Source organism: Rhopalosiphum maidis, chromosome 3 (genome assembly GCF_003676215.2).
Source record: "Rhopalosiphum maidis isolate BTI-1 chromosome 3, ASM367621v3, whole genome shotgun sequence".
Taxonomy (NCBI): domain Eukaryota; kingdom Metazoa; phylum Arthropoda; class Insecta; order Hemiptera; family Aphididae; genus Rhopalosiphum; species Rhopalosiphum maidis.
In genome coordinates, this window is record NC_040879.1 from 46,972,310 (window position 1) to 46,996,905 (window position 24,596).

Below are 24,596 nucleotides of genomic sequence, written 5' to 3' on the forward strand. Positions count from 1 at the left end.
TACAACAAAATATAAAAAAAAAAAAAACATTTAAAAAATTAATTTAACTTCCAGGTAGAATTTTTTTTATATAAGTTGAACAACTTTTAATTAATCTTGTATTATTTTTTCAAAGTAATTGGACCAAGCAAAAAATATGTTGTTGATATTTAAAAATAATGAACAATCAAAAAAGCTCTAAAAAAACTCAAAACATTTTTAAAATTATATTATGATAGTATAAACATTTAGTGAAAATTTCAAGATTCTACTCAATTTACTAAGTGTAAATTTAAATTGTTTAAAAAAGATATGCAATTTTATCAGTTCAAATAATATAATGTCCCAAGTATATAAATATTAGATATCTGAATTATTTTTCCATACATAACAGTAACACATTTACTCAAATAAGAATATATGCAAGAAATTCAAATGATAATTTAATTCTAATTAAATTGTAAGTACTCTTAATACATCATGTGATACTCAACTAAAACGAGTATTACATGAATGTAACAACTAGCTTATACTTTATTTCTAACATATTTTGTTTTAAGAAATGATAATAATTGTTAATAAAAATTAGCTTATCAAAACATTTGAATAAAATGAGTATATAAATGACTTATACCTGACTATATCAACAAAAAAATGTTGTAGACAGGTCTCGTAATTATAATTACAATAATAGAAAATTTAAATAAATAAGTATTTATTTCTCACAATTACCAAAATATTGCAAGATATTCAAAGAAACCAGATATTTCCTAATCCCTGAATAATTATGAGGTACATAAATATTTTTTTTTTGGTCTTGTTCGCACTTTTTAATCTTATAAAATTGCATACTTTGGTCTGTAATGAAATGTAAAAACCTAAAAATGTGGATAAAATCCAAGACAATTTGAAAAATAAGTTTCAAAATTCATTTAAACTGATCTTATTATTATAACATTTCAATTATACTTTCAGTTATAAAAAATATTTTTAAATATAAACATATATATATATTTATTTTGTACAAAGCATGAATATATGATTATCATATATATATTTTAAATTATAATATTGAGTCTTGATACTTAAAAATAATTCAATTAAAATCTCTAGGTCTAATAGTAAAATAATATAAAAGTTAGATAGTTATAAAATAATGCAAAAAATTGTTCTTACTTTATAAACTTTTGCATAATAAATGAGTAATTTTTTTATAAAGTCTTGTATAAGTTCATGAACAAATATAGGACAAATAAAAAATAATTTCATTATTTGACAACTACATTACATTGAATAACACACACACAGAAACATAATATTATCTTAGCACAAAATAAAATTTGTTTTTAATTAGTTTCTTACCCATTAAATTGAACTCAAAACTTAACCATAACAAAAAGTTTCATAAACTTCTATATAAAAAAAAAAAAATAATAATAATAAATATGAGATTAACATTTATTAGCTTGCATTCTATAGTATTGCAGGATACGGGGGTGGCGTACTTGAAGAAGCCAAAAAATATGGATCAGTAGGTGTCCATTCTTTATTATATCGATTCAACACTGGTGTTAACACATCTTTACGCAATTTTCGCATGCCATTTATGGTAACAATTTTAATAATTTTGGCTAACTCACTATTATATTTAACAGGGTTTTTATCAGTTTCAATAATATCATCGATATCAATATTCAAGTAATTATCGCTACTTTCATCATCATAAACAGAACGTAATGTTATAATAGGAACTGATTCTTTAGAATAAAATTGATTAGTATTTTCCAAATCTGATGAACTTTGTAATTTTTCGTAGAGTTTTTTATTGTATTCAATAGTTAATATGTATTTAAGTTGTGTAGTTTCAGTGACTACATCTCCATCAATCAACAAAAATCGAATAAAACTTGTGGTATTCTTAGTAGATGTTTCATCATTGTCTATTTGATAATCTAATAAACAATTGCCATTAGAAGGGTTATCACAAAATGCTTCGTTAAGAGCTTCAAGTAATAATTTCATTGAATAATTATCACTGACATCAGATGAAGGTTTATCTTTATGACTATTACTGCTGTCATAGTTATAAGATTGAACGGCAGCCTGTTGCACTCGGCGAACATATGTTACTGTAAAACAATAAAGAATTCATAAATAAAAATTTTTTAAGTGTTTTAAAACTAATATTTTGTGTTGGACTACTAAAAGTTTAGTTTGTAAAAATTAAATAGAAATCACAACATTTAAAAATTATGAAGTTAGGTAAGTATAAATTAAATTTCAATGAATATTAAAATATTAAAATTATAATATCTAAAATATAAAAATCTCGAGTCACAATGGAAAATGTATTTCGCCGAACTCATATGAAACGGCTTGACTGATTTTCATGAAATTTTGTGTGTGCAATCAGTAGGTCTTAGAGAGTGATGTAAATTATTTTTCATACCCCTAGGTGTAAAAGGTGGCTCTCCACAAATACTTTTTACTATTTAACGTGTAAATTGTATACCTATAAGTGATATATTCATAATTCATAAATTAAAATGATATATTTATATTATAATTTTTATTATTATTTATAATCCCAATTGCATCGTTTGTCACATTAAAATTAAATCTAAGTAGTATTCAATAAAAATAGATACCTACTAATACGAAAATATCTAACTAAAATATTTAAAAATTTGGTGTTTGACGAGTATGATGTTCTCAATGCATTCCAAAACTACTCAACCAATTTTGATGAAATTATGATCAATGTGTGTAATTTTATCTCCGTCATAAGATAGGATAGTTTTTATCCTGGTTAATGACCTTTTTATTATGTTTAGGGCTGTGCGATTATTTAATCGATTATTCAAATCATAGATTATTTTTAACGAATGATATATAATCGGTTAATGATTGAAAAAATGCAACTCTAGGAGAGATAGTTATGTAAAATTGATATGTCAGAGATATCATCTATACACCAAATCAGAAAACCAAAAATAGATTTTATCCATACACTAAATTTTAACATATAGGCAACAAAACAGCACATTTTGTATAGAAGACAAAGTGCATAGGGACAGCTAGTATAATATATACTGTATATATGTCTATCTCCCACATAATATGGGAACAACAATACTCCGTATTTCCACTATAATGACTGTCTGGTTCAGTTTAGGGCAAAAGCACCTATTATATATTTTATAAAGAAGAATATTTTCTATGAATTGATTGGATAGATTTTTAATATTTATAATTTTGAATAAATTATTAATGGTCATGAGCGGAACTACGGCCAGGGCCAACTGGGCTATGGCCCGGGATAATTGGCTTTGTATTAATGTATACATTTGCCAAGAACATAATATTATTTTAAATGTAATAAAATAAATTAGATATAAATGCAAAAAAATTTTAGAAATTAATTGTACGTGATAAATAGAATAGTTTGAATGTTTAAAATATATTTAGTATCTATATTTCACATGTAAGATTTAAGTTTAAATTAAAAGTGATATAATTTTAGATTTATAACATCAATATACTTATTTTATACATTTGTATTGTAATAAAAAACATTGGTGTTCCCTATCACCCTCCACCCTTTTCTTTGGGTATGATAGGTGCAAAATGACTCTCATAGGTGGCACAGTCTAATGAAAATGTCTAGTTCCGCCTATGTTAATGGTTAAAAATAATGGAAATTATTTTAAATTAAAAAATGTAAATATTAAAAATCTATCCAGTCAATGCACAGGAAATACTTTTCTTTTTAAAATATATAATAGGTGCTTTTGTCCTGAATTGAACCAGACAGTCGTAATCGTGGAATTACGGAGTATCTTTGTTCCTATATTATGTGGGAGAAAGATAGAGAAAACAAATACTAGTGTAGCGGCCCATTAAAACAATTAGAAAAATAAATAGATTTTAACTTTTTTTTTCTTGGTTATTATTATTGATATTTTTATTAAATGACAAGTTTTATGGAAAATTACAATTAAGTATTCTAAAACTATGAAAATCATTATACAGGATTTTGGATAAATTGTATTCTTAAGAGAAATAAAAAGCCTGATGCCTCTCACAAGTTTGTTTGAGCTACTTAATCAATCAAAATTAAGAATTGAACTAAAAATTGTGTACCTTAATTAGTTATATTTTAGAGCCTAAACATGTATAAATATAAATAAAAATAATTATAGTAATACTTATGATTGCATTTATTACTTACCAAAATCTATCATTGTTGTGTCTAAACATTGATCTGTTATAGCATTTAACATAAGTGACATCATGGATCCTTGTGGAGTCGAACGGCATAATTTTGAACTTAAAATTCTTACTACATATTTTTTATTTAAAGTAGCATTGTTATCACTTGGTTTGGTAGTATTTTTATTACTACTTGGTAGAAAGATTCCAGTTACTGAAGCCAATTGTAATATTTTGTTTTCATTGTTACATTCAGTAGCCTCAGTAGTTAACGGTGTAGCTGATACTGTTTGTTCTGATGAAACTATACTAATTATAGCACGCATGCGCACTGTAGCAGAAGAAGTTATTTGATTACGGCGGTCATCATAATTATTAATGCCATTTTCCAAATCAACAAAAATCTCGACATTGATATCAGTTGTTACATTACCTAATTCTGCTATGTTTAATTTAGACAGTTTAGTTAGTTGTTTGTATTGAGTATATGCTAGAACTAATTGTGGAGGTGGTTGTAACATTGATGGTGTAGATTTTAATGAAATCTTGAGTTTGTAAAGCTAAATAAACAAAGAAATTATTTAAAAAAAAAAAAAAAAAAAAAAACAGAGACTAGGGCTTATTCTAAAACGTATTTGGGTATATTTTGCATAACTGAGAAAACTAGATGCACACTTGAAAAAAATGTTTTAAATAATTTATATTTTTGTCATTAATTGACTTAATTTTACAAATAATGGACAAAAGTAATATTTTAACAAGTAGCTATTATTTTATTTTGTATTATGTAAGTAATAAATGTTCTTCCATAGCAAAATAGCCAGGGCTGGAAAAAACCCACATGTCTTGTATTCTTCTTACCAACATTTAACATAGCAAATCTGTGTTCAGTAGAACCTCTTTGAGGAGTTACTTTTATATAAGAATTAATTGAACAATTATCAAACATAAAGGTAAGAACATTATCTGTTTTTTTTGTTGATTTTATGTAATATACTAATTTTTAAGCATGTTATAAGCATTTTTAAATTGTTATAATTTTTTTCTCATCTACTTGCTTAAAATGTAAAATATAACAAAAACTAACGTTTAAACACAGCAATTTTTACCTAAAAAAAAGCATGACAATATAAATAAATTTTTTTTCATTTTACACACATTTAATTTAGTTAAAACCTCTACATTATTATAACTCTATATTATTACTAATTATGTTTACATTTATTAATTTAAAGTATTAAAATTGAATAACTAATAGTTGGTAAACATACCTTAATTTCTACTATGTTATCAGTATAAGACAAATACGGAGAGAATTTATTTTTACCAATTTACTCTTGTAAGTTTAGTTGATGAGTCAATTCACTCTAATATAAATTTAATCACACACAATTGGTTCTGCTTTAAGTATTTAATATAATTTATATGCTGATCTTGCTCTGTAATAATACTTGTCAATGTCTTAATATTTAAATACTAAAAACTTTTGGTTAACTGCCATTAAACGTAATTTTTAAAAATATGTATTTAAATTTATAATACTATAAAACAGTTTATTAGTTTTCATTAAATAATAAATATTTTTATTTTAATTATTTATAATAATTTTATGGACTGCGAACAAATACACTGTTTAAAATATATAACCACTACTTTTTTTAACAAAAATATACCTATATTTTGTCCATTCTGCAGATAAAAATATTAGTGTGATAAGAAACCTGAAAATATATTTGATTGTTATACATTTAAGAATTGAGATCAATCAATCAACTTTATCCATTTTGACTTTTTAAATTTGATTTAAAAATTGAAGAACATTTAAACATTAATAATATGGTTGACAAAAAGTACATACTTTTCAGTGAAACATATTAGTTGTTGTCTACAAATTGATGAGATGTAAGTGAACATGCGGAAGCACTCCACTATTTTGTTTACACTACAGTCAATTAATTGTTATTTTGTGAAAATGAGAAAAATCCTTAGAATAAGCCCTGTATACACTGTATATTCAATATTCATACCTGGAAATTTGCATAACATTCATATAATTGATCTGCTAATAAACAGTATTGCATTAGAGTTGAACTGTTATTATTCATTTTGTCCCATTTAGTTAAACACTGTATGTAAAATGCATCACTGGCCACATATTGTTGCCAATAACGTTCTTGAATAATTTGATTAGTTTGATACTGACGACGTTGTTGTGTTCTACGTAATGTTCCCTCACCGTATCCCAAATTTAGGGATGAATTATCTGTTTCCAGTAAAATAACTTCAGGAGCCTTATCTGGACGGCCACACTGTGCTATTATAGACCACCGTACCATAAAATTATGACTGGATACTGGTGAATTTTCTTCATATAAATATGGTAAGGAAAGGACAAACTTGTCGTTGCGAGAAGATAGTGTATTAGAACTCAGATCATCTGTTGGTAAAGAAGATAAAGTAGAACTTTGAAAATCTGATAAATGCACGCGTTGTTGTAATGGACCTATGAAAAATAATAAAACAAAACTTAGTAATGGTAACTACCAATCTAAATCAAATTGTAACTCAACTCACCAACTTTATGCCGTGAAAGAGCGCTTATGGCTTCACGTAGTCGAGGACAAAAGTTTGCTATGGCGAAATCGACAACGGCATCATCATCTAACAATAATTGTTGGCTTTTATCACCATTTGGATCGTGGTTATTACGACGGAGCCGATCGTGGATTGTATAGTCAACGACTACCATTATTATACTGGTAAATTCGTAAAAATATGAAAAATTATACTCGGCACCTACTTTATTGTTTAATATCTGAGGAAACTGTTAAACGACTAAAAAGTAAAAACATGAATTATTGAACTGTATTATGAATGTATACCACACGAAAATACAAAATCATGTTTCATTATTATATTATAATGGTTGTTATCACTAATAAGGGGAATCCATTATCAATAATATAAGCATGCCTTGAAATTGATAAAAATTGTTATCAATAATACTAATTCATAATATAATAAATAAAAAAATTATTTAAATTAAATTAGTAGCACACAAAATTTACGAATTGAGTACAACTATACAAGACACAAGTACAAAATATGTTTTAGAAGCATGACTAAATAGATCTATTTAGTCATGCTCAGAAGACAGAAGTTAATTTGTTTTCAGTGTTCATACCTACTTAGTACTTATCATTACAAGTGTTTAGCAATCATAATTTTCTTACATTTTAGATTCCTATCCATTTAAACTGGATTAGGTACTATGATTAATAATAAGATACTTTAATACACCATGCCACTTTACCACTTTGTATGCCTCTATAAATCGACAGTTTGAACAACACATACATTCAATAAAAAACTCCTTCAAATTAAATATAAACCGTTTGCGATTAACCATTAATATAGAAGAGTAATTCCGGATTTTAAATCGTTTTTAAATTCATAAATAGTATTTGGTACTCAAGAATTACGTACAAATTCAAATTTCAAAGAATCGTCAACATTTTTAACATTTAAATGTTTTCCAATATTTTTTTATAGGTTATTACATCACCAACGTAATTGTTTCTTAAATTCGTAGCGACTTGAAGCATTTTAAATTATACTCGATTTTAACGACTCTGTATTATTTATTTTAATTTAAATAAACGCTATGTCGTTATTTTAAGAGAATCTCGAAATGTATGTTTTTTGAAACAATTTCTCATTTTAATAATAGTAATTAGACAATAAAAAGTATTTAAATAAAACAAATACTAAAATGAAAATAATGCCAATATCCCACTATAACTTATAATACTAATGCTAAATGGTAAATGATAATAATTAATGATACAATATATAGGTAGGTATGTATTTATCATATTATTTATTCGTAGGCACTGTATGCAGCATGTTGACTAATAAAATCCATCAACTAATTTAATTGCGGTCGATATAGTATTTTGAATGGATAAGGTCTTAGGTAGACTATGCAATCTGCATTCCGAATGGTAAAGAAATAATTTTTTCTTCATTAATTTTAAATTAAGTCCAAACATCGAAATGATTGTTTAATTAATAATAAAAGTTAAAATTTTTCAAATTATATTTAAATGCTTCGATTTTTAGTTTTGAATATCAAGTTGGAATTAGTTTGTACTACAGAGGTCAAATGTAAAAATTCCTAGTAATTTTTAAAATGACACGGAAAAATAAATAAGGAAAATGATAATTTTTACGTAAATCTAGTATTTGGCTTAATCAATTTTGATATTTTAATATAATTAAAAAACGAATAACCGTACACATTTAAGTTAAATGACTTAACATGTTCATATGCTAAATGTTTATATGGACATTGTCGAAACATGATGAAAATTATTATTTTTAGTTTCTCTGGGATATTGTTGGTTATTAAATTGAGTTTGTTCTTAAGTAATAAGTGAGATCTTATTAGCATATAATAGTAATTTAGTATTTAATAGTCATTGTTTTTATAATATATTATAAAATAATATTTATTAATATAATATGGTATTATACCATATTAATAAATGCGGTGGTGTGTAGGCATTTTTTTTACATTAAAACCAGTGGGATCGATGCACTGTTATATTCTTACATTATACAAATATCAAGTATGAGTAAATTGCATCTTCAATTAAAACGACATTAGAATATTTCAAATTGTATATATTGTTAATGCGTATTAAAAGATAAATTAAATAAAAATAATTTTTAGTTTGGCGTCCCTTCCATGCTGGCGCCCTGGGCAGTCGTCCAGGTCGCCCATAGCTTTTGCCGGCCCTGATGGTATAGCGAAAGATTCAAAGATGTATTCATGTTTGGCGTTTTTTCGATTTTATTAATGTTTATTGATGAACTATAACTTATAAGGCTATAAGTATCGGAGTTTTGAGACAAAGGCTGATAGCCAACGTGTCCATATTTTCATATTTATTGGATAAACAAAAGTTTATACGGTCAAATTTATAATCGAATAGAAATTACATTTCATTGAAGAGGGTGGGCGGAGTGAAAACCTCTGTACGCGTTATAAATATATCTAGTATGTACTATGAACATATTATATCTTTATGGTTCCTAATCTGATTCAACGTGATTGATTGACCAACATTGGGTTTGTAATTTGAATATACAATTTTAAATCATAATAACAATTATTTGTATTATAAATAATAATAGTGATAAACTGTTAAATTAAAACTAATAGTATTTTATCCAAATAAAATAAAATTGCTCTTATCAATTATTAATGTGTTTTTCTAACTAGGCAATAATAATATTTTAGTTATGAATTAATAAGTACCTAATTACTAACAACTCATAATATTTTATCAAATAAAATACAATTGTAAGTTTTGATTATTATTATTATTTATTAATAGGTATGTTTTTCTGGTACCTATTGCGAAAAAATAAGCTCAGAAATTTAGTTCCCCCACAAAAAACCCAAAACAATATTTTCGTGAAAAAATAACCACATACGAGATTTAGCAAAATTAAACAGTAGGTAGGGGCAAGAGCATAATATTTATTATAATAATGAATTTATGAATTAATAATTAAAAATATAAAATTAAATATTTTTAATTTCTCTTGGTACCAGGAATTCTTTAATCGAAAAAACTCTATATCTATTTGAAAAGTACAATTTTTTAGTACTTGGATAAAATATTATTAGTTATTAACTTATCACTATTATTATTGATAATAAAAAATAATTGTTATTATGATTTAAAATTGTATGTTCAAATTACAAACCCAAACCAAATTATATAATATTATGTTATATTGGTAATTTATGCATTACTATTTATTGTCTATTATTATAACATTAATAGTAAAAATAATTATTATGATTTAAAAATATTATACTAAAATTACGAACAATTTTAGGCTAAAATAATAAGTTGTTTTTGTAGTGATTTAAAAATATATAAAATACGTGGACAAGATTTTTTTTTAAAGTTTAAAGGTCAAATTTCTCAAATCTCTAGTATTTTCAATTTATTTTGGTTAAAAATTGATTAGATATCCAATTTTTATAGTTGATGCTTGACAATTTAATCCTCATAAGTAATTTTTACTAAAACTATTGAAACCCAAATATCTAAAAAAAATTACAAAAACTGTTTTTTTTTTGTACACATTTGAAGTTAAAAATTTAAGATTGCACATAACATGTAAATATGTAATATACGTTCATTATACATACACTATAAATACTACAATACTACATAATTACAGTATTATTACTTTTGATGAGTATTTAACCAATACTATAATAAAATCAAAATGCATGTATTATTCATAGGCGGGCGTAGAAGCGTAGAACTTTATTGTTACAGGTACGATAAAATTTTTTCTTATAGGTACTTAGTAGTCACTAGTCAGTTTAGGTACTTACTGGTTATTTTGTGGGCTTGTGGCAATCCTACACATCAAGTAAACAATTTTACATTTTATTTCATATTATAATATTAAATTTAAACAATTTTAAATTAGTCAATGTGTAAATAACAAATAAAAAAAAATTGTCATACAAAAATACATATACATAGTAAGTTATAAGGTTATTCGGCGATTCCCTGGAACAAATACTTTGAATTTTTCAATTATTTCTTCATAATCAATCGTACATATCGTACATACTTCTTGTTCGATACTCATAAAAATTAAGCTTTTAAGACGCTTTTGAACTTTGATTTATACTATAGTCCGAAGTTTAGACCTTAGCGACATTAGCGTAAAAAAGCTCTCTCTCTCAGGTGAACAATTTATATTAGTATTGTACTAAATAATTCTATTGTTTTATAAAAATTATTAAAAATATTTGCTCTGCCAGATTGACTTAGCCATTGAAGCCACTGAGTAATAGTTAGTAGTCACCGTTTATGAACTCTTAGGCATTTCTATATTTGAAATATTTTTTAATAGTCTGATTTCACTTTTTAATTTATCAATACTAATATCAAATATTCTAAACAAATAAGCATAATCATTTTCAGTACTTGTTAGATTGATTAAATTTCCAACTGCAGAAATTAAATTTAAAGTTTCTTGATTAAAACGTGATTTAAATTATTTAACGTTCCATCTAATGTCACAAAATAATAAGAATATTTCATTTCTTCTTTTTTTTAGATTCTATAGGTAAAATATGTTATTTTGACGAAAATCATTTTATCAGAATTATTGAGTTACCATAATATAAATATTAAAGAAAAGGATAGGACCGTGGTTTTACTCATCGACCTTTAACTATCATTCTCAGATAATATTAAACAACGAATTTCATATTATAGAAAAAAATTAAAAACAATAAAGTATATTTTTAGAGAAAGTTAGGAAACCGAAATAGGTACGGCACGTATACGTATACCTACCTATTATTGTTATTATGTTATTTTAGTAGGTTGTCAGTGAACTATTTGTTTTGAATTTTACTTCACTGACTCGCGTGCAACAACATATTTACTTTAATATTAGTGTGTATTGACTTATTATAAAATAGATTCATTAATAGGTAACTTATGAATATATTTTTTTTTTAAATTGAGAGCACTAAAAAACATTTGAAGTTTAAAAAGCTCATAATTTACTTTAATATTAAAATTCTTAATAGTTAATTCTAGGCAAGTGATATTGGTAGTAATCATAAACCATAATATAACCACAGCAGTTTGCATATTGTACTATTTTTTACTATACTATTCATACTATATTAAAGATATCTTTAATCGTGATCATAACTCATAAGTAGGCTGAGTAGGCGCGACTGACTCGCGTCTGTCGTTCAACAAAAACCCACATCTCACCAATATTAATAACAACTTAAAACGAAAATTAAGAAAACGAGTATTCAATAGTAAAAAATCGTAGTTACCTATAGAGAATATAATATAATAATTTATAAGGATTAACGATATGTTGTAAATTGGGATTGTCATGGTTTCGATAAAATCGAGCCACTTGAGACTTGTGGAACGTCATAATAACAATAATGATTCTTGAATCGCGCATCACGCCAAACCATGTTTAAAACCATGATAATAATATTCAGTTTGACATTCCGACTCCACAGTAGTAGGCATACAGAATACAGATACAGCTATAGGTGTAGCAATAAATAGGTGTTAAATAAATATTTACGATACGATAATATTGAATAGGTAGGTTTGGTTGGAACAATTAGATTAAGGCACTATAAAGGTGCTCTAAGTAGATTGTACATTTGTACATACATTTTAGTATTTTACACGTCGCATGTCATTGATAATTCGACGATCTTGCGACTCGCGTCGTTGAAAAGTTACATAATATTATTATGTGTATGTTCCTTTGAAATTTGTTAATATTTCTGTATGTACGTTTCAAAAGTAGGTTGCCGTAATGCCTCATGATTTATGTTATTAAAATATTGTGTTGCGCTTATATCGGATCCGCAGCTGTTGTTCTTATACATATCGGAAATAGTAACGGTGTGCCGAACGTTCCGTCAGCCATCGAATACGTCGCTGCGACGTCTCTGTACACGACTGTATGACAACGACGCATATAGATAATTATTATCTATATCTGTGAGCTGTGACGACAACTTACTGGTGATGTAGTATTATTTATTATTGTTTTATTATTTATCTCTTGATAACACGTCTGATAATTTAAAACACTTTGATAGCGATCGAAGAGTTCCGCAGTATTTCGTGCGCAAAATATATCAATCATGTACGGTTCCGTGGTGTTCGTCCCCTGTCCGATGGTCGATCGTTTCGCGGCGTTTTGCTAAGTCCCAACGGTTTCGCTTCACGCTGCTTCACCGGATCACCGTCGTAACAGTTTAATACCATCATCATTACCGACATAGTTTCTCGTCCGTTGTGTCCCGCGCACCACTGATGGACCCATGTTACTGACGTCGGTCGACACGTTGGATCGATCAAAAACAATGTTAGAACTTAACGTGCCGAAAAATGTTTAGTAAAAAAGTACAAACGGACGTGAAGAAATCGGCATACAAGATATTGGACCCGAAAAAAGACACTGCGACGAGATTCAAACATTTGAAATTTTTACTAGGTAGGTTTTGCGTTTTTGAGAATATCAACATTAACAATATTGTACTGGTTAGGTTTATCAAATTTTTCCGTATTGCGATCAAAACCCTATCATGACGTGCATTGCGTTTTGTATTGTTTCAGACAACAGTGACGAAAATGAATCTAAACATTTGTTCGAAAGCAACTACAGCAGTATCTATCAAATATTTTATGAAAGTTTCATTAGTGTTGAAGCCAATTTGAAACAAAGAGGTAGATAATCATTTTTTTATTTTTTATTGGTACCTAATTGTGGTTTTATAATATTAAAAACTTCCAATTGTTTAAAATAATTTTTTGTGAATTTTTAAAACATTTTCAAATAGTTCAAAAAAACAAAAAGTAATTTTTATCAATTTGTAGAATCAAACTTTTAATTTTGTACATTTCTTTTGGTTAAATTAATATTTTCAAGATATCACAATGTATCAAAGTAGTATAATATTTTGAGATAATCTCACATCTTTTTGTTGTTTTCATTCTTTAATATTAAATATATTAGGTACTTGAGATATGTCTCACTATTTTTTTTATTTACTTTCTTAGTCACTTAGATATATATTTGTTAATATTAATCTTTTATTCAATGTTTTTTACAGTAACTAAAATTCATAGAGATGAGCTTGATACTATACTAATAATATTAGAAAAAGTATTAACATTATGTCCAGAAATTGTAGCACAAAGATGGCAATGTCACAGTATGTGTATGATCATAACCAAACTATTACATCCAGAAAATTCATGGCGGTTAAGACGTGATGGAATAAAGTAATTATTATTAAAATCAAATTATAAAAATTATGTGTATCACTAATTATGGTAAATCCTAGATTTTTTATTTTATGGTACCAAATTTTGGGACATAATGCACCTGACTCGGTGCATGCAATATTTGCAACACTTGTACCTGGGTTTTCCAGTCCAATACCTGAACATCCTGGATTGGCAGCACTCTGGAATAACCATTTATCTTCCATTAATTTACATGAAAATTTGTTGGGTAAGTCACATGTTAATAATATTAACAATATTATTTATACTACAATTATTATTCTTTTTATTATTTAGGTCCAGTCAGTACTGTAGAAACTAATCTGTTATATGCACCACAAATGGGTGAAAAACAGCCAGATGATGTAGTCAAATACTATTTAGAATCCCTTCTAGAATTAATGGTTAATCAGGTAATAATTATGAATGTATTTATTATTTATCTGGTGTTTAACTAAGTATTTAGAATAAATTATTAATTATATTAATTGATAATAATACTGTCAATTACCTACGAATAAATTAAGTTTGTAGTATAAGAAGAAATACAAATTATTTTGGTCTTCTTTCTCTATATTACATATTACTAATTTTTTGATGTGTATACTAACTACACAAATATTTCACTATACATATTTAAAATATTGTCTTTCTTCACATTAACAATATATATTTTTGATATTTTGTCAATAATTTTCAAAATATTGATTATTTATTGATTGACACCATTTTTCATTTAGTTGCTTATGAGTCAAGATGGAATAAATTAGCTGCATTTTTAGTTTTATGTGTACAGAGGCAGATTAATTTTTTTCACGGTTATAGGCACCAAACATTTTCTGTCCATATAATAGATGAACAATTTATAACACCCTCCCCCCCCACAAAAAAAAAAAATACCTACTTTAAATATTAAATATATAGACAATAGTAGTGGACATTCATTTGAATTTTTACACAATTTTTTATTTTGATTATTTTATATAGCCTACTTTGAAAAATGTCAATGGATGTCCCCTAAATTTTAATAAAAACCTATAATGAAAATATTTATTAATTATAAACCATCAATAATAAAACAAAACTATAACCATTGTTAGGAACATTAAGTAAATCACTAAAATTTAAAATAGTTTTTATAATAAAAAACTTTATTTTTATAATACAAATTAAAAAGCATACAAAACATATGTTTAACTTTAAAATCTTAACAAATCTATACTACATCTAAACTTAACTTACTATTTTAATTTTAAAAGTTGACGTCTTGCTTTTTGATTTGTGAATTTATTTTTCCTGACAATTACGGCGACGTTGTGTCGATTCCCCAATAAGAATAATAAAATAATAACCATTGTTGCTTGATATATAACCCATAGTCATCTGTATATATTTTTAACATAGCGATGCGGGCTCTGGGCCCAACAAATGTGTTAAGTGGGTATTTAAATATAGTATTATCAAAAACTATTTTCTATACAGTTGTTTACTATATTTATAATGGCTATAAATTATAATGAACCAAAATAATTAGGTATACCGTATACCATATACGGTATACAAAAGTATAAAATTTAATAAAATACGCAAATTATTAATTATTTTTTATAAATATAAAGCAATTTATTTTTATACATTTGATGTTTTTTAATAAAACACTACAAAATTTGCCACCCCCAAATTTTGCCGGCCTAGGCAGCTGCCTACAGTGCCTAATTGGAAATCCGCCTCTGTATATATATATTATATACATTTTTATAAATGCAGAAATTCTTTAAAAAAATTTGTGTGTACACGAGTTACTACTGTATGGTTAGCAAAATTAGATTTATGATTATCACACTACTGGTAATGAAAAGTCAATGTTTTTTGTCAACTGCTTCTGCTTTAAATAATTTTAAACCATTATTTTCACAGATTACTGAATATACAAGTCATATATAAATATTAAAAATAATAATAAAACTAATACAGATAAAATGATATCCTAGTGTATAATAATTCAAAATAATATTTAAAAAATAATTTAATCTAGTAAACATAGTACTTGATTCCATGACATTTAACCAGTAGTGCAATAATCATAGCTTTAATTTTAATGAAGAAATACTGTTGGTGATTTACAATATTGTGAATATAACTTAGGTTTGGTAAATTATATATTTTTCATAACATTTGTGGCTAAATTGAGTTAATGGGTTCTACACAATATTGTTTTTCAAATTCTATAATCGATTAATCTTATTTGTTGGGGAATCATTGCACGTTATATTAATATATATATAAGCTTATATTTTGATTAAAGTCAGTACAATTATAGGTTCAAAAATTATTTCTATTCCTTTAAATTTTCATATTTTTAAATTAATTTTAAGTAAATATGAATTAAAATGCATAAAAAGAAACTTTCTTGAAACTAATCAACAAAAAAAAAATTTTAAATGATAAAATAGTTTTTTTATAACCTATGAACTGTGGAATATAAATTAAAAATAATAATACACTATTTAGTTTTAAATTTTATATTTATTACAATTTGTTTAAATAATTTTGTGTTTGATGAATAAGTATAAAAATATTTTTGCACTTGGTTATAATTTATTAGTAATATCTATCTTATTACTTATCAATATTAAACTAAATTTGTATTTAATAATTATGAACAAAAATAATTAAATCAAGTTTGAAATATTTTAATTGAGTAAATTGAATCAATCAAACTCAAAGTTAAGAAAATTATCCGTGTTCTCTAATGTAATTTTGTATGGTATTTAAATTTTTAATTGAGCTATAAGAAATTTTAATTTATAATATTTTACTTACTCAACATTTGCTTAAAAATTAAAATATTGTAGAAAACTCAAAATAATGTTATCTTTAGATTTATTGTAAGTTAGTTCATTCAATTATTGTGTAAGTATGCTTTCCATTCACATTCAATATTGAAACTGCTGAACGTAAACTTGATCTGTTGCACATTTGTAAGATAGATACAACAATGCACTGATCCTTTGAAAATACCTAAATTCGATAAGTATTTTTTTTAAAACATAACAAAATATGCATAAATGTTTGAAGTCAAACTTTGTATTTAATTATATTATTTCTTAGAACAAATTTTTATTTTACCTAGAATATTTTACAAGCATCACCAAAAACATCTAAATACAAGAAATCTTGAACCCAAGTAATAAATTAAAAGTCTTCTAAATTTAATTATTAAAAAACTGTCTGTTAATATAATTATCTCATATTACTATTATAGAATTTAACATTTTTGTTCATTTTGGATTCATAGTAAGAATAAAAGTAATTGTACGTTAATTAATTAATTAATATTGATAATTTCTTACAGTTTTTACTAAAATTAAAATTTATACTATAAATTATACAAATTAATTATCTTTTTAGTAAATCATTTTAAAGATTAATGTATAATATTTAAAATTTAAATATATTTAATAAATTCTAACTGAAATGTATTGGTTATAAATATAAATCATAGAATAATTAATTTTATTTAATTTTCATTAAGTAAATAAATTCACAGTATTTTACAAACATTTTTGTTTCCATAATTTTTTTTACAAATAATAAATATAATAAATAGTTATTCTAATTATTTTTTTTACTTATCCACATCAATAATGTGTATTTAAAATTAATATAAATAACCAAATAATTATTTAACATTTATAATTTATTTTTTTTAACTGAAAGATTTTGAATTAGTACAACAATATTACATAAAATTAAAAATATGATATACAATTATATCCACTTGTGTTGTCTTTCTTTTACTCATGCATAACATGACCAACTTTTTTTACATTCAGAATAATCCAATTTATTCTATTAGAGTGAATTGATCTATTATCAAATTTAAAAGTGAGTTTATCTATCTATCTTGAGTCTTATGATGTTTTATCGTGGTATTTTAATTTAGTAACAAGTTATAAACTATTTGAAATTTACATTTTACGTATTAGTAAAACAGAAATAACACATGTAGGTACAGTGATTTTGTCTTGGAGGGGGGGATATGGCTGATTTTTTTTAATATGCACTAATTATGATTATGATTATGTTCTTAGCACTTATGCCTAATATTAATTTTTTAAATTAATTTAAATTATTAGGTATTTTATTTATAACAAGTGAGGAGCGTGTTATTGAATATTCACTATCATCAAACGGGGTAATTCCCATATATTTTGTATAAGTAACTAAATATTAATAATAATAACAGTCTTGTTCCTAGAATGAGTTTAGAATCTAGATAATAATAATATACATTAATACATTTTTGTAAATGTAAAATTTTCTATGTTATGTGTAAGTTAAAGAGAGAGATAACAAATACTACTCTAGGGCTAGCATCCTCTTAATAACTCTAATAACTTAACATTTTTATCAAAAAAATTAACATTTTCTAGAGATGAAGCAATTTTAAAAATATTTTGGACCTTCTGCTATTTATGGACATTTGAAATATTTTGACTTATTTTAATTTTATGTTGATTTATGTTTATAATAATTTTAATTTTAGTAAAAAAATCTTGGAAATTAAATAATAGATAAATAAATTGTCCCTTATTGTGTTTTTGAAGTTAAAATATTTGCCAAATCACAAATATTTACATTCTCATAATGTTTAATACAAGGTTCCTTATTAACCAGTGGTGCCCCACCCGTGGCCCACGTGCCACTCTGTATGGTCATCAAAAATTTATAAATAAAACAAAATATTCTAAAAAAATTATATTTATTTATTTATTTTATAATAGTATTAATAATAATAATAATAAAAAAAAATGTTTAATGTGAAATTTTAACTAGTGTTTGCTTTACTAATAATGAAAAATTTGGTTCAAATTTAGTTATTCTAATTCTCATAATTGAATGTAGATGTTCATTTGTAAGTCGCGATCCATGAACTGATTTTATTTGGTTCATTCGTGGAAATAATTGTTCACAAATATTCGCCGTGCCAAATACAGTTGCCATTTTCATTATAACGTTTCTTAAAGCAAATAAACCTTTGTGTAAAAGTTGAGAATATAATTTTAAAATATAATTTTTTGATATACTTATCATTGTATATTTGTATGTATTTACAATGTATACCTCAATCCGTGATCTTTTCAATAGTCAATAAAAGATAAGATATACGCCATATATATTAAGCACTTATTATCTATAACAAAATTATATTATTAGATTAATAAAATCTACTATGATACAGAGTGATCTCCCTGATTTTTTTAGCGTTGTTGTTATACTTGTACATAAAACTTAATAAATTGTATTTATGTATTTACTTAAAAAATGGTGAAATAATTCATAGTAAGTCAGAGGATGCTCATGAGTCACGATAAACATCTATAAAAGAGTAGTTATTGTGAATATAGTATTTAAATATTTGAATAATAATTATGAACACAATATTGTTTTAAAAAAAGTATGTAAATCTAAATTGTTAAAAAATTACAATTTTTACATACATATTCACATTTTATTTTATTCTCATTTTCCATGTAAATGGAATACAATTTTAGCTAAATAAATTTAATTAAGCCTATAGCTTCAGTAACTGCATTGGTAGAAATATACATATTTTGTATAATTGTTTATCAACATAATATATGAAGGGCTTCAGGGAAAACAATAATATTCAAAAGAAATTTTTTTTCTAATTATTTTTTTCTCATAAAATTTAAAATGTAAATTTAATATTTTTTTTTATTCGATGTATCTAAAATAAATTGTATAACTACAATACATTTTTTTGAATTATTTCATTCTTGATCTCTTGGTTGTTTCGAGTTCTGAAACTTTAAAATTGCAGTACTGAACATTTTAGGAATATGGACTATTATCATTTTTATTGATATTTTATTAATATTTTTTATATTATCATAGTATAGTTTTTTGAAGAAATTAACTAAAAATAAAAAATTATTCACAGGTTCCCCGTATTATGTGGAAAGATCTGAAAAACTGTCAAAGGCGTTGTTTTAATTATTTATTTGAAAAATTCAAACAATTTTATTTACCTGCTATTTTTCCGGATTATTCAACAGCTACTAATGTTTATAAACAAACAACAGGTTAGCATAAGCCAAATTATATTTATTAAGCTTCAACTTATCTCATAACGTTAAAATTATTTTTATTTGCAGATCTACCAGATTGTTCTAATCAAAACAGAAATGATACAAATAGTAGCTGTAGAGTTTGTGTGATAAAATGGCTTGCTGGATATACTCAAGATATTAAACAAAAACACTATCCAAATATTCCTTTGATATCAAAATTTATGGGGTAAATTAAAAGATGAAAATAAGTTGCTTATTATTGTTATATTAAGAGGACGTCACATTCACATGGTTGTCTAAGTCTTACAAACGTAGAACATAGTCATTTTGTGTTCAGTTGTTAAATTTGGTATTTTTAGTTTTAATATTAGAGTGAATCACTTATTTTCAATCATCAAATTTTTAGCAAAGAACATAATCTGTGTTTGTTTGTTGCAATATTTTAATTATTAAACAAGTTATGAACATTTTAAAATTATTTTTCATGGTATGAGTAAAATATTAATATATAGAAAATAAATCCAACCATAGAATACAGATAATGTTCTTACCTTTAAAATTGGCTGTTGGTAAATTCAAAATAATATTAAAGCTAACAAAATAAAATAGAAATGGCTGAACATACAATTGTTATGTTATGTTTGTAAAAAAAAAAATATGTATCACGTTGTGTATGTGCTATCTTCTAAATTTGTACCATAATGTACCTATATTAATTTAATTTTTGAATTAATAATATTAAATATTTATTACAGAGATAAAGCTCAATTAGTAGCTTTTGAAATTGTCAGGGATACTTTGTACAAATCGAGAGAAAATGTGAATTTAATTCATGAAATATTTCGTCAGGCATTTTTATTGAATTTTAGTTGGGCTATGGCAATAAGAAGAACTATTGCTGTGTACAAAGATTGGATTCAATTAAGTGTATGTATATTTAAAATAATGGTTTGTGTAATTATAGGTACATTAATTAAGAAAATTTTGTCCACTATACAGGTTTCTCAACAACCTCCTTTCATGTTAGATCCAGATGGAACAAATGTACAAATGTCTAGTTTAGATGTAAGTTAAATCATTGTTAATTAATTATTTTTAAAATATTAGCAAACAATTTTTTAAATTTTGTTTAGAATAATGCAGAAGAAATTCCACCAGTTAAATATGAACCAAAATATGGTGATATTAGAGCAGGATTTCAGGTAATTTTTTTAATTACCAAGAGGACGTTAAACACACGTGTTGTCTCTGTCTTACATACATACAATATTGAAAATTTTTGTTCAGCAGAATTTATTTTGTGATATTAGTTTTAATTTTAGAATAAATTTACCTATTATCAAATTTAAAGTTAAGAATAATATCAATTAAAGTATATGACAATTCCTAGATAATATTCTTACTTTTAAATTTGATGATAGGTAAATTTACTCTAATATTAAGCTAACATCATAAAATATGTTCTGCAGAATGCAAATTCGCTATATGTACCTTAGTAAAACAGAGACAACACATGCAAGTCTAACACCCTTTTAAGTATATTGTTATTACTAAAAGTAAATTTTATCATTTTTATGGTTGAAAATATAATTCTTAATTAAATTTATGATCTAGAATGTCATTCAATTGTTTATGACAAATGCATTACATGTATTTGTGGCCCAAAGTGGTACTGAGTATCCAATGTTGTTAGAAGAACAAGTGGATACCTGCAAACGAGTTTTAAATATTTATAGATATATGGTCATGCACACATATATGTCTTTAAAAACTTGGTAAGAAATTTGATTTTTTTCTTTTAACTCATTGTTCTTATAAATCAATATATTAAAAACACCATTTTAATTTAAAAATTTGGAGTATTATTACATGACATAAAAAATGTATTATCATACTAAATATAATTATAAGCTGACATTCTAAATGTACGTATTTATTTTTTGTAGTCTGGAATGTAATTATTTATATGAAATATCATCTAGATAAGGTTATTACCAGTATGAAACTTTTATCTTAAATAATGGCTATATATTCACTAATATACATTTGAAAAAGTACACAATGAAAAACTTAAAAATTGTTTTATTACTCAATATCTTAAGAGGACGTCTTATCTGCAATGTTGTCTCTGTCTTACACACGTAGGACATAGCAAATGTTTGTTCACCAGTTTCAATAGTGTACTGTTAGTTTTGATATTAGAGTGAATAGACTTATTATAAAACTTAAAGGTAAGACTCTTATTTAGGATCCCACATAGGATTTTATTAATATTATTATTTTTAAGTAAGTTATGACCTTTTTGAAACTGTATATTTTATAATGACCATAACTTTCTTAAAAATAATAATATCAAAAAAAAAGGCTAATAATAATTAGTATAATAATCTTATCTTTAAATTTCATAATAGGTCAATTCTCTCTAATATCAAAACTAACAGTAAACAGTACGCTATTGAAACTGGGAACAAATGCTATGTCGTACATGTGTAAGGCAAAGACAACACATGGGTACTACGTGTCTACGTTCTCATGATGAGATATACCATTAAATTTGAAATTAATCGTTTTATTTACTTTTAAATTTTGTTATTTTACTTCTAAAAACTTATACTTTGTAATGGCAAATAGAATCTTAATAAATTTCTGTTTGATTTTTAGTTTTCATAATTCTATTATTGCTGAAGTTATTAGATCACAGATTATAGTAGGATTTTTTGGCGTAATTACTTCAGTGGCGCGAAATAACAGATAAAATAATATTGGTTTTATGTAATTGTAAATTTATTTTTATTTAATTTGAAACAAAATATTTAATGTGATATAAGTGTGATTGGATTAATCTTATAAAAAAAATAAATAAATTTGGTCAATGACAAAGGTTAAAGAATTAAATTTATATTAGGTAGAGCAAAAAATATATTTTTCCTCGGGGTGCTGACGAGGGTAGTTACGCTATTGGTTGTATACCTAAAAAAATAACAAATTTTGTATTAAAAATGTATTTTCTAATAATTTATAAACATTTTTATTTTGTATGTATACAGGGAGCAATTATTAAATGTTCTATTAAGAATAACTACACTTGTTTTGAATAAAAAACCACCCAGACGAAAAGAAGACACTTTATCTGGAAAATTAGCTCCAGCAATATTTCAGGTAAAAATATTGGAGCATAATGAGGACTTTGTACCTGCATGTGTTACCTCTATTAAATACACGTGTAACATCAAATCTATGTATCTTATTCTTTCTACTACAGTCGACTCTTGATAATTCAAACCTTCGATAATTCGAAACGTTCAGTAATTCGAAGTAAATGCTCGTTCTCTAGAAAATTTTGCAGTAATTTAAATAAAAACCATTCATTTCAGAACACTCGGTAATTCAAAATTAAATTTTGGGAAAATTGGCCACTAACACGTAACATTTCAAAGTTTCATCCGTTCAACGCTTGGTAATTCAAAGTTTATTCACCAAATATATTTCTTATAATCTTTTCATTAATTATTTACTATACAATCAAGTAGAAATTTAGATTACTATTTTCGATAATTATAGAATTATTATCGAAAGTACTTTATCGTTATTTCTTAATTTTCTGTTATCGCATTTCAATTTGTCGATATCTAAATGTAGTTTTTATTCATAAACTATAAATCAATGTCAAGGTTTCTAAGCATTATTCACTAAAGAAAATACTATTGAATAATTGAAACTAAGTTCAATAAAGCAGAAATTAATTATAAATTTCTTGAAAAAATAATAACCTTTTATAATACGTATGTAATAATTTATTTTTCATAGCATCTATAGTTATACTTATAAACTATAGTTTAATTTACATTTTAAAAACAACAAATACATAACTGTAATACTGAATAATTTGTTGAAATATTTAATAATTATGTATGTACAATAATAAAAAAATAAATATTTTTTCTTAAGTCTCAGTAATTAGAATTTTTTTTTGCTCTCTCGATATTTCGAACTACTCAGCAATTCAAACTCTTAGTAATTTGAAATTTTTTAAAAGTCTCGCCAACTTCGAATTATTGAGAGTCGACTGTATATGTTTAAATTAATATTAAAGATAAAATATTAGTATTTAAAATTTATCTATAATCAAATTTGTAGAATAAAATATAATATAAACAGTAATTGAGCAAACATTTTTTTTCATATTTTTGTACTGAAATGGGGTAACAATTTGATTAAATTAAGTATTTAAGTACCTTAACTAATTTTAAAATAACAATTTGAAAAAATAACTTCATATGAACACAGTTCAAATTATTTTATACAAATTTGATCAAGTAAATTTGTTCTTATATGAACTATAAAAAAATATAAATCAACTGTAGTAAGAATCGATACTTAAATATAGATTATCTATGTTACGTGTGTGTGAGAAAAA

General features: G+C 24.8%; 2 protein-coding genes across 5 annotated transcripts in view; one reads left to right on the forward strand and one right to left on the reverse strand.

Annotated features, from left to right (window-relative positions):
* Nucleotides 1-1,173: 1,173 nt before the first annotated feature.
* On the reverse strand, nt 1,174-6,940 carry LOC113556678. Its single transcript, XM_026961772.1, has 4 exons — nt 6,766-6,940; nt 6,219-6,694; nt 4,211-4,751; nt 1,174-2,108 (listed from the first exon to the last, which is right to left on the reverse strand). Exons 1-4 carry the CDS (start codon nt 6,938-6,940, stop codon nt 1,453-1,455), a joined length of 1,848 nt encoding a protein of 615 aa, XP_026817573.1. The 3' UTR covers nt 1,174-1,452.
* Nucleotides 6,941-12,742: 5,802 nt separating this feature from the next.
* LOC113556064 (ral GTPase-activating protein subunit alpha-1) overlaps nt 12,743-24,596 on the forward strand; it is a 30,384-nt gene continuing 18,530 nt past the window's right edge. Inside the window, exons 1-13 of one of the 4 annotated variants that reach the window (XM_026960788.2) lie at nt 12,743-12,812; nt 12,890-13,287; nt 13,410-13,520; nt 13,907-14,078; nt 14,141-14,310; nt 14,379-14,494; nt 20,050-20,191; nt 20,264-20,405; nt 20,935-21,106; nt 21,179-21,244; nt 21,313-21,381; nt 21,794-21,954; nt 23,227-23,338. In XM_026960788.2, the coding sequence (XP_026816589.1) occupies nt 13,182-13,287; nt 13,410-13,520; nt 13,907-14,078; nt 14,141-14,310; nt 14,379-14,494; nt 20,050-20,191; nt 20,264-20,405; nt 20,935-21,106; nt 21,179-21,244; nt 21,313-21,381; nt 21,794-21,954; nt 23,227-23,338 (1,539 nt within the window). In that variant the 5' untranslated portion in view covers nt 12,743-12,812; nt 12,890-13,181. The other 3 variants (XM_026960790.1, XM_026960789.1, XM_026960787.1) reach the window with 3 other exon arrangements.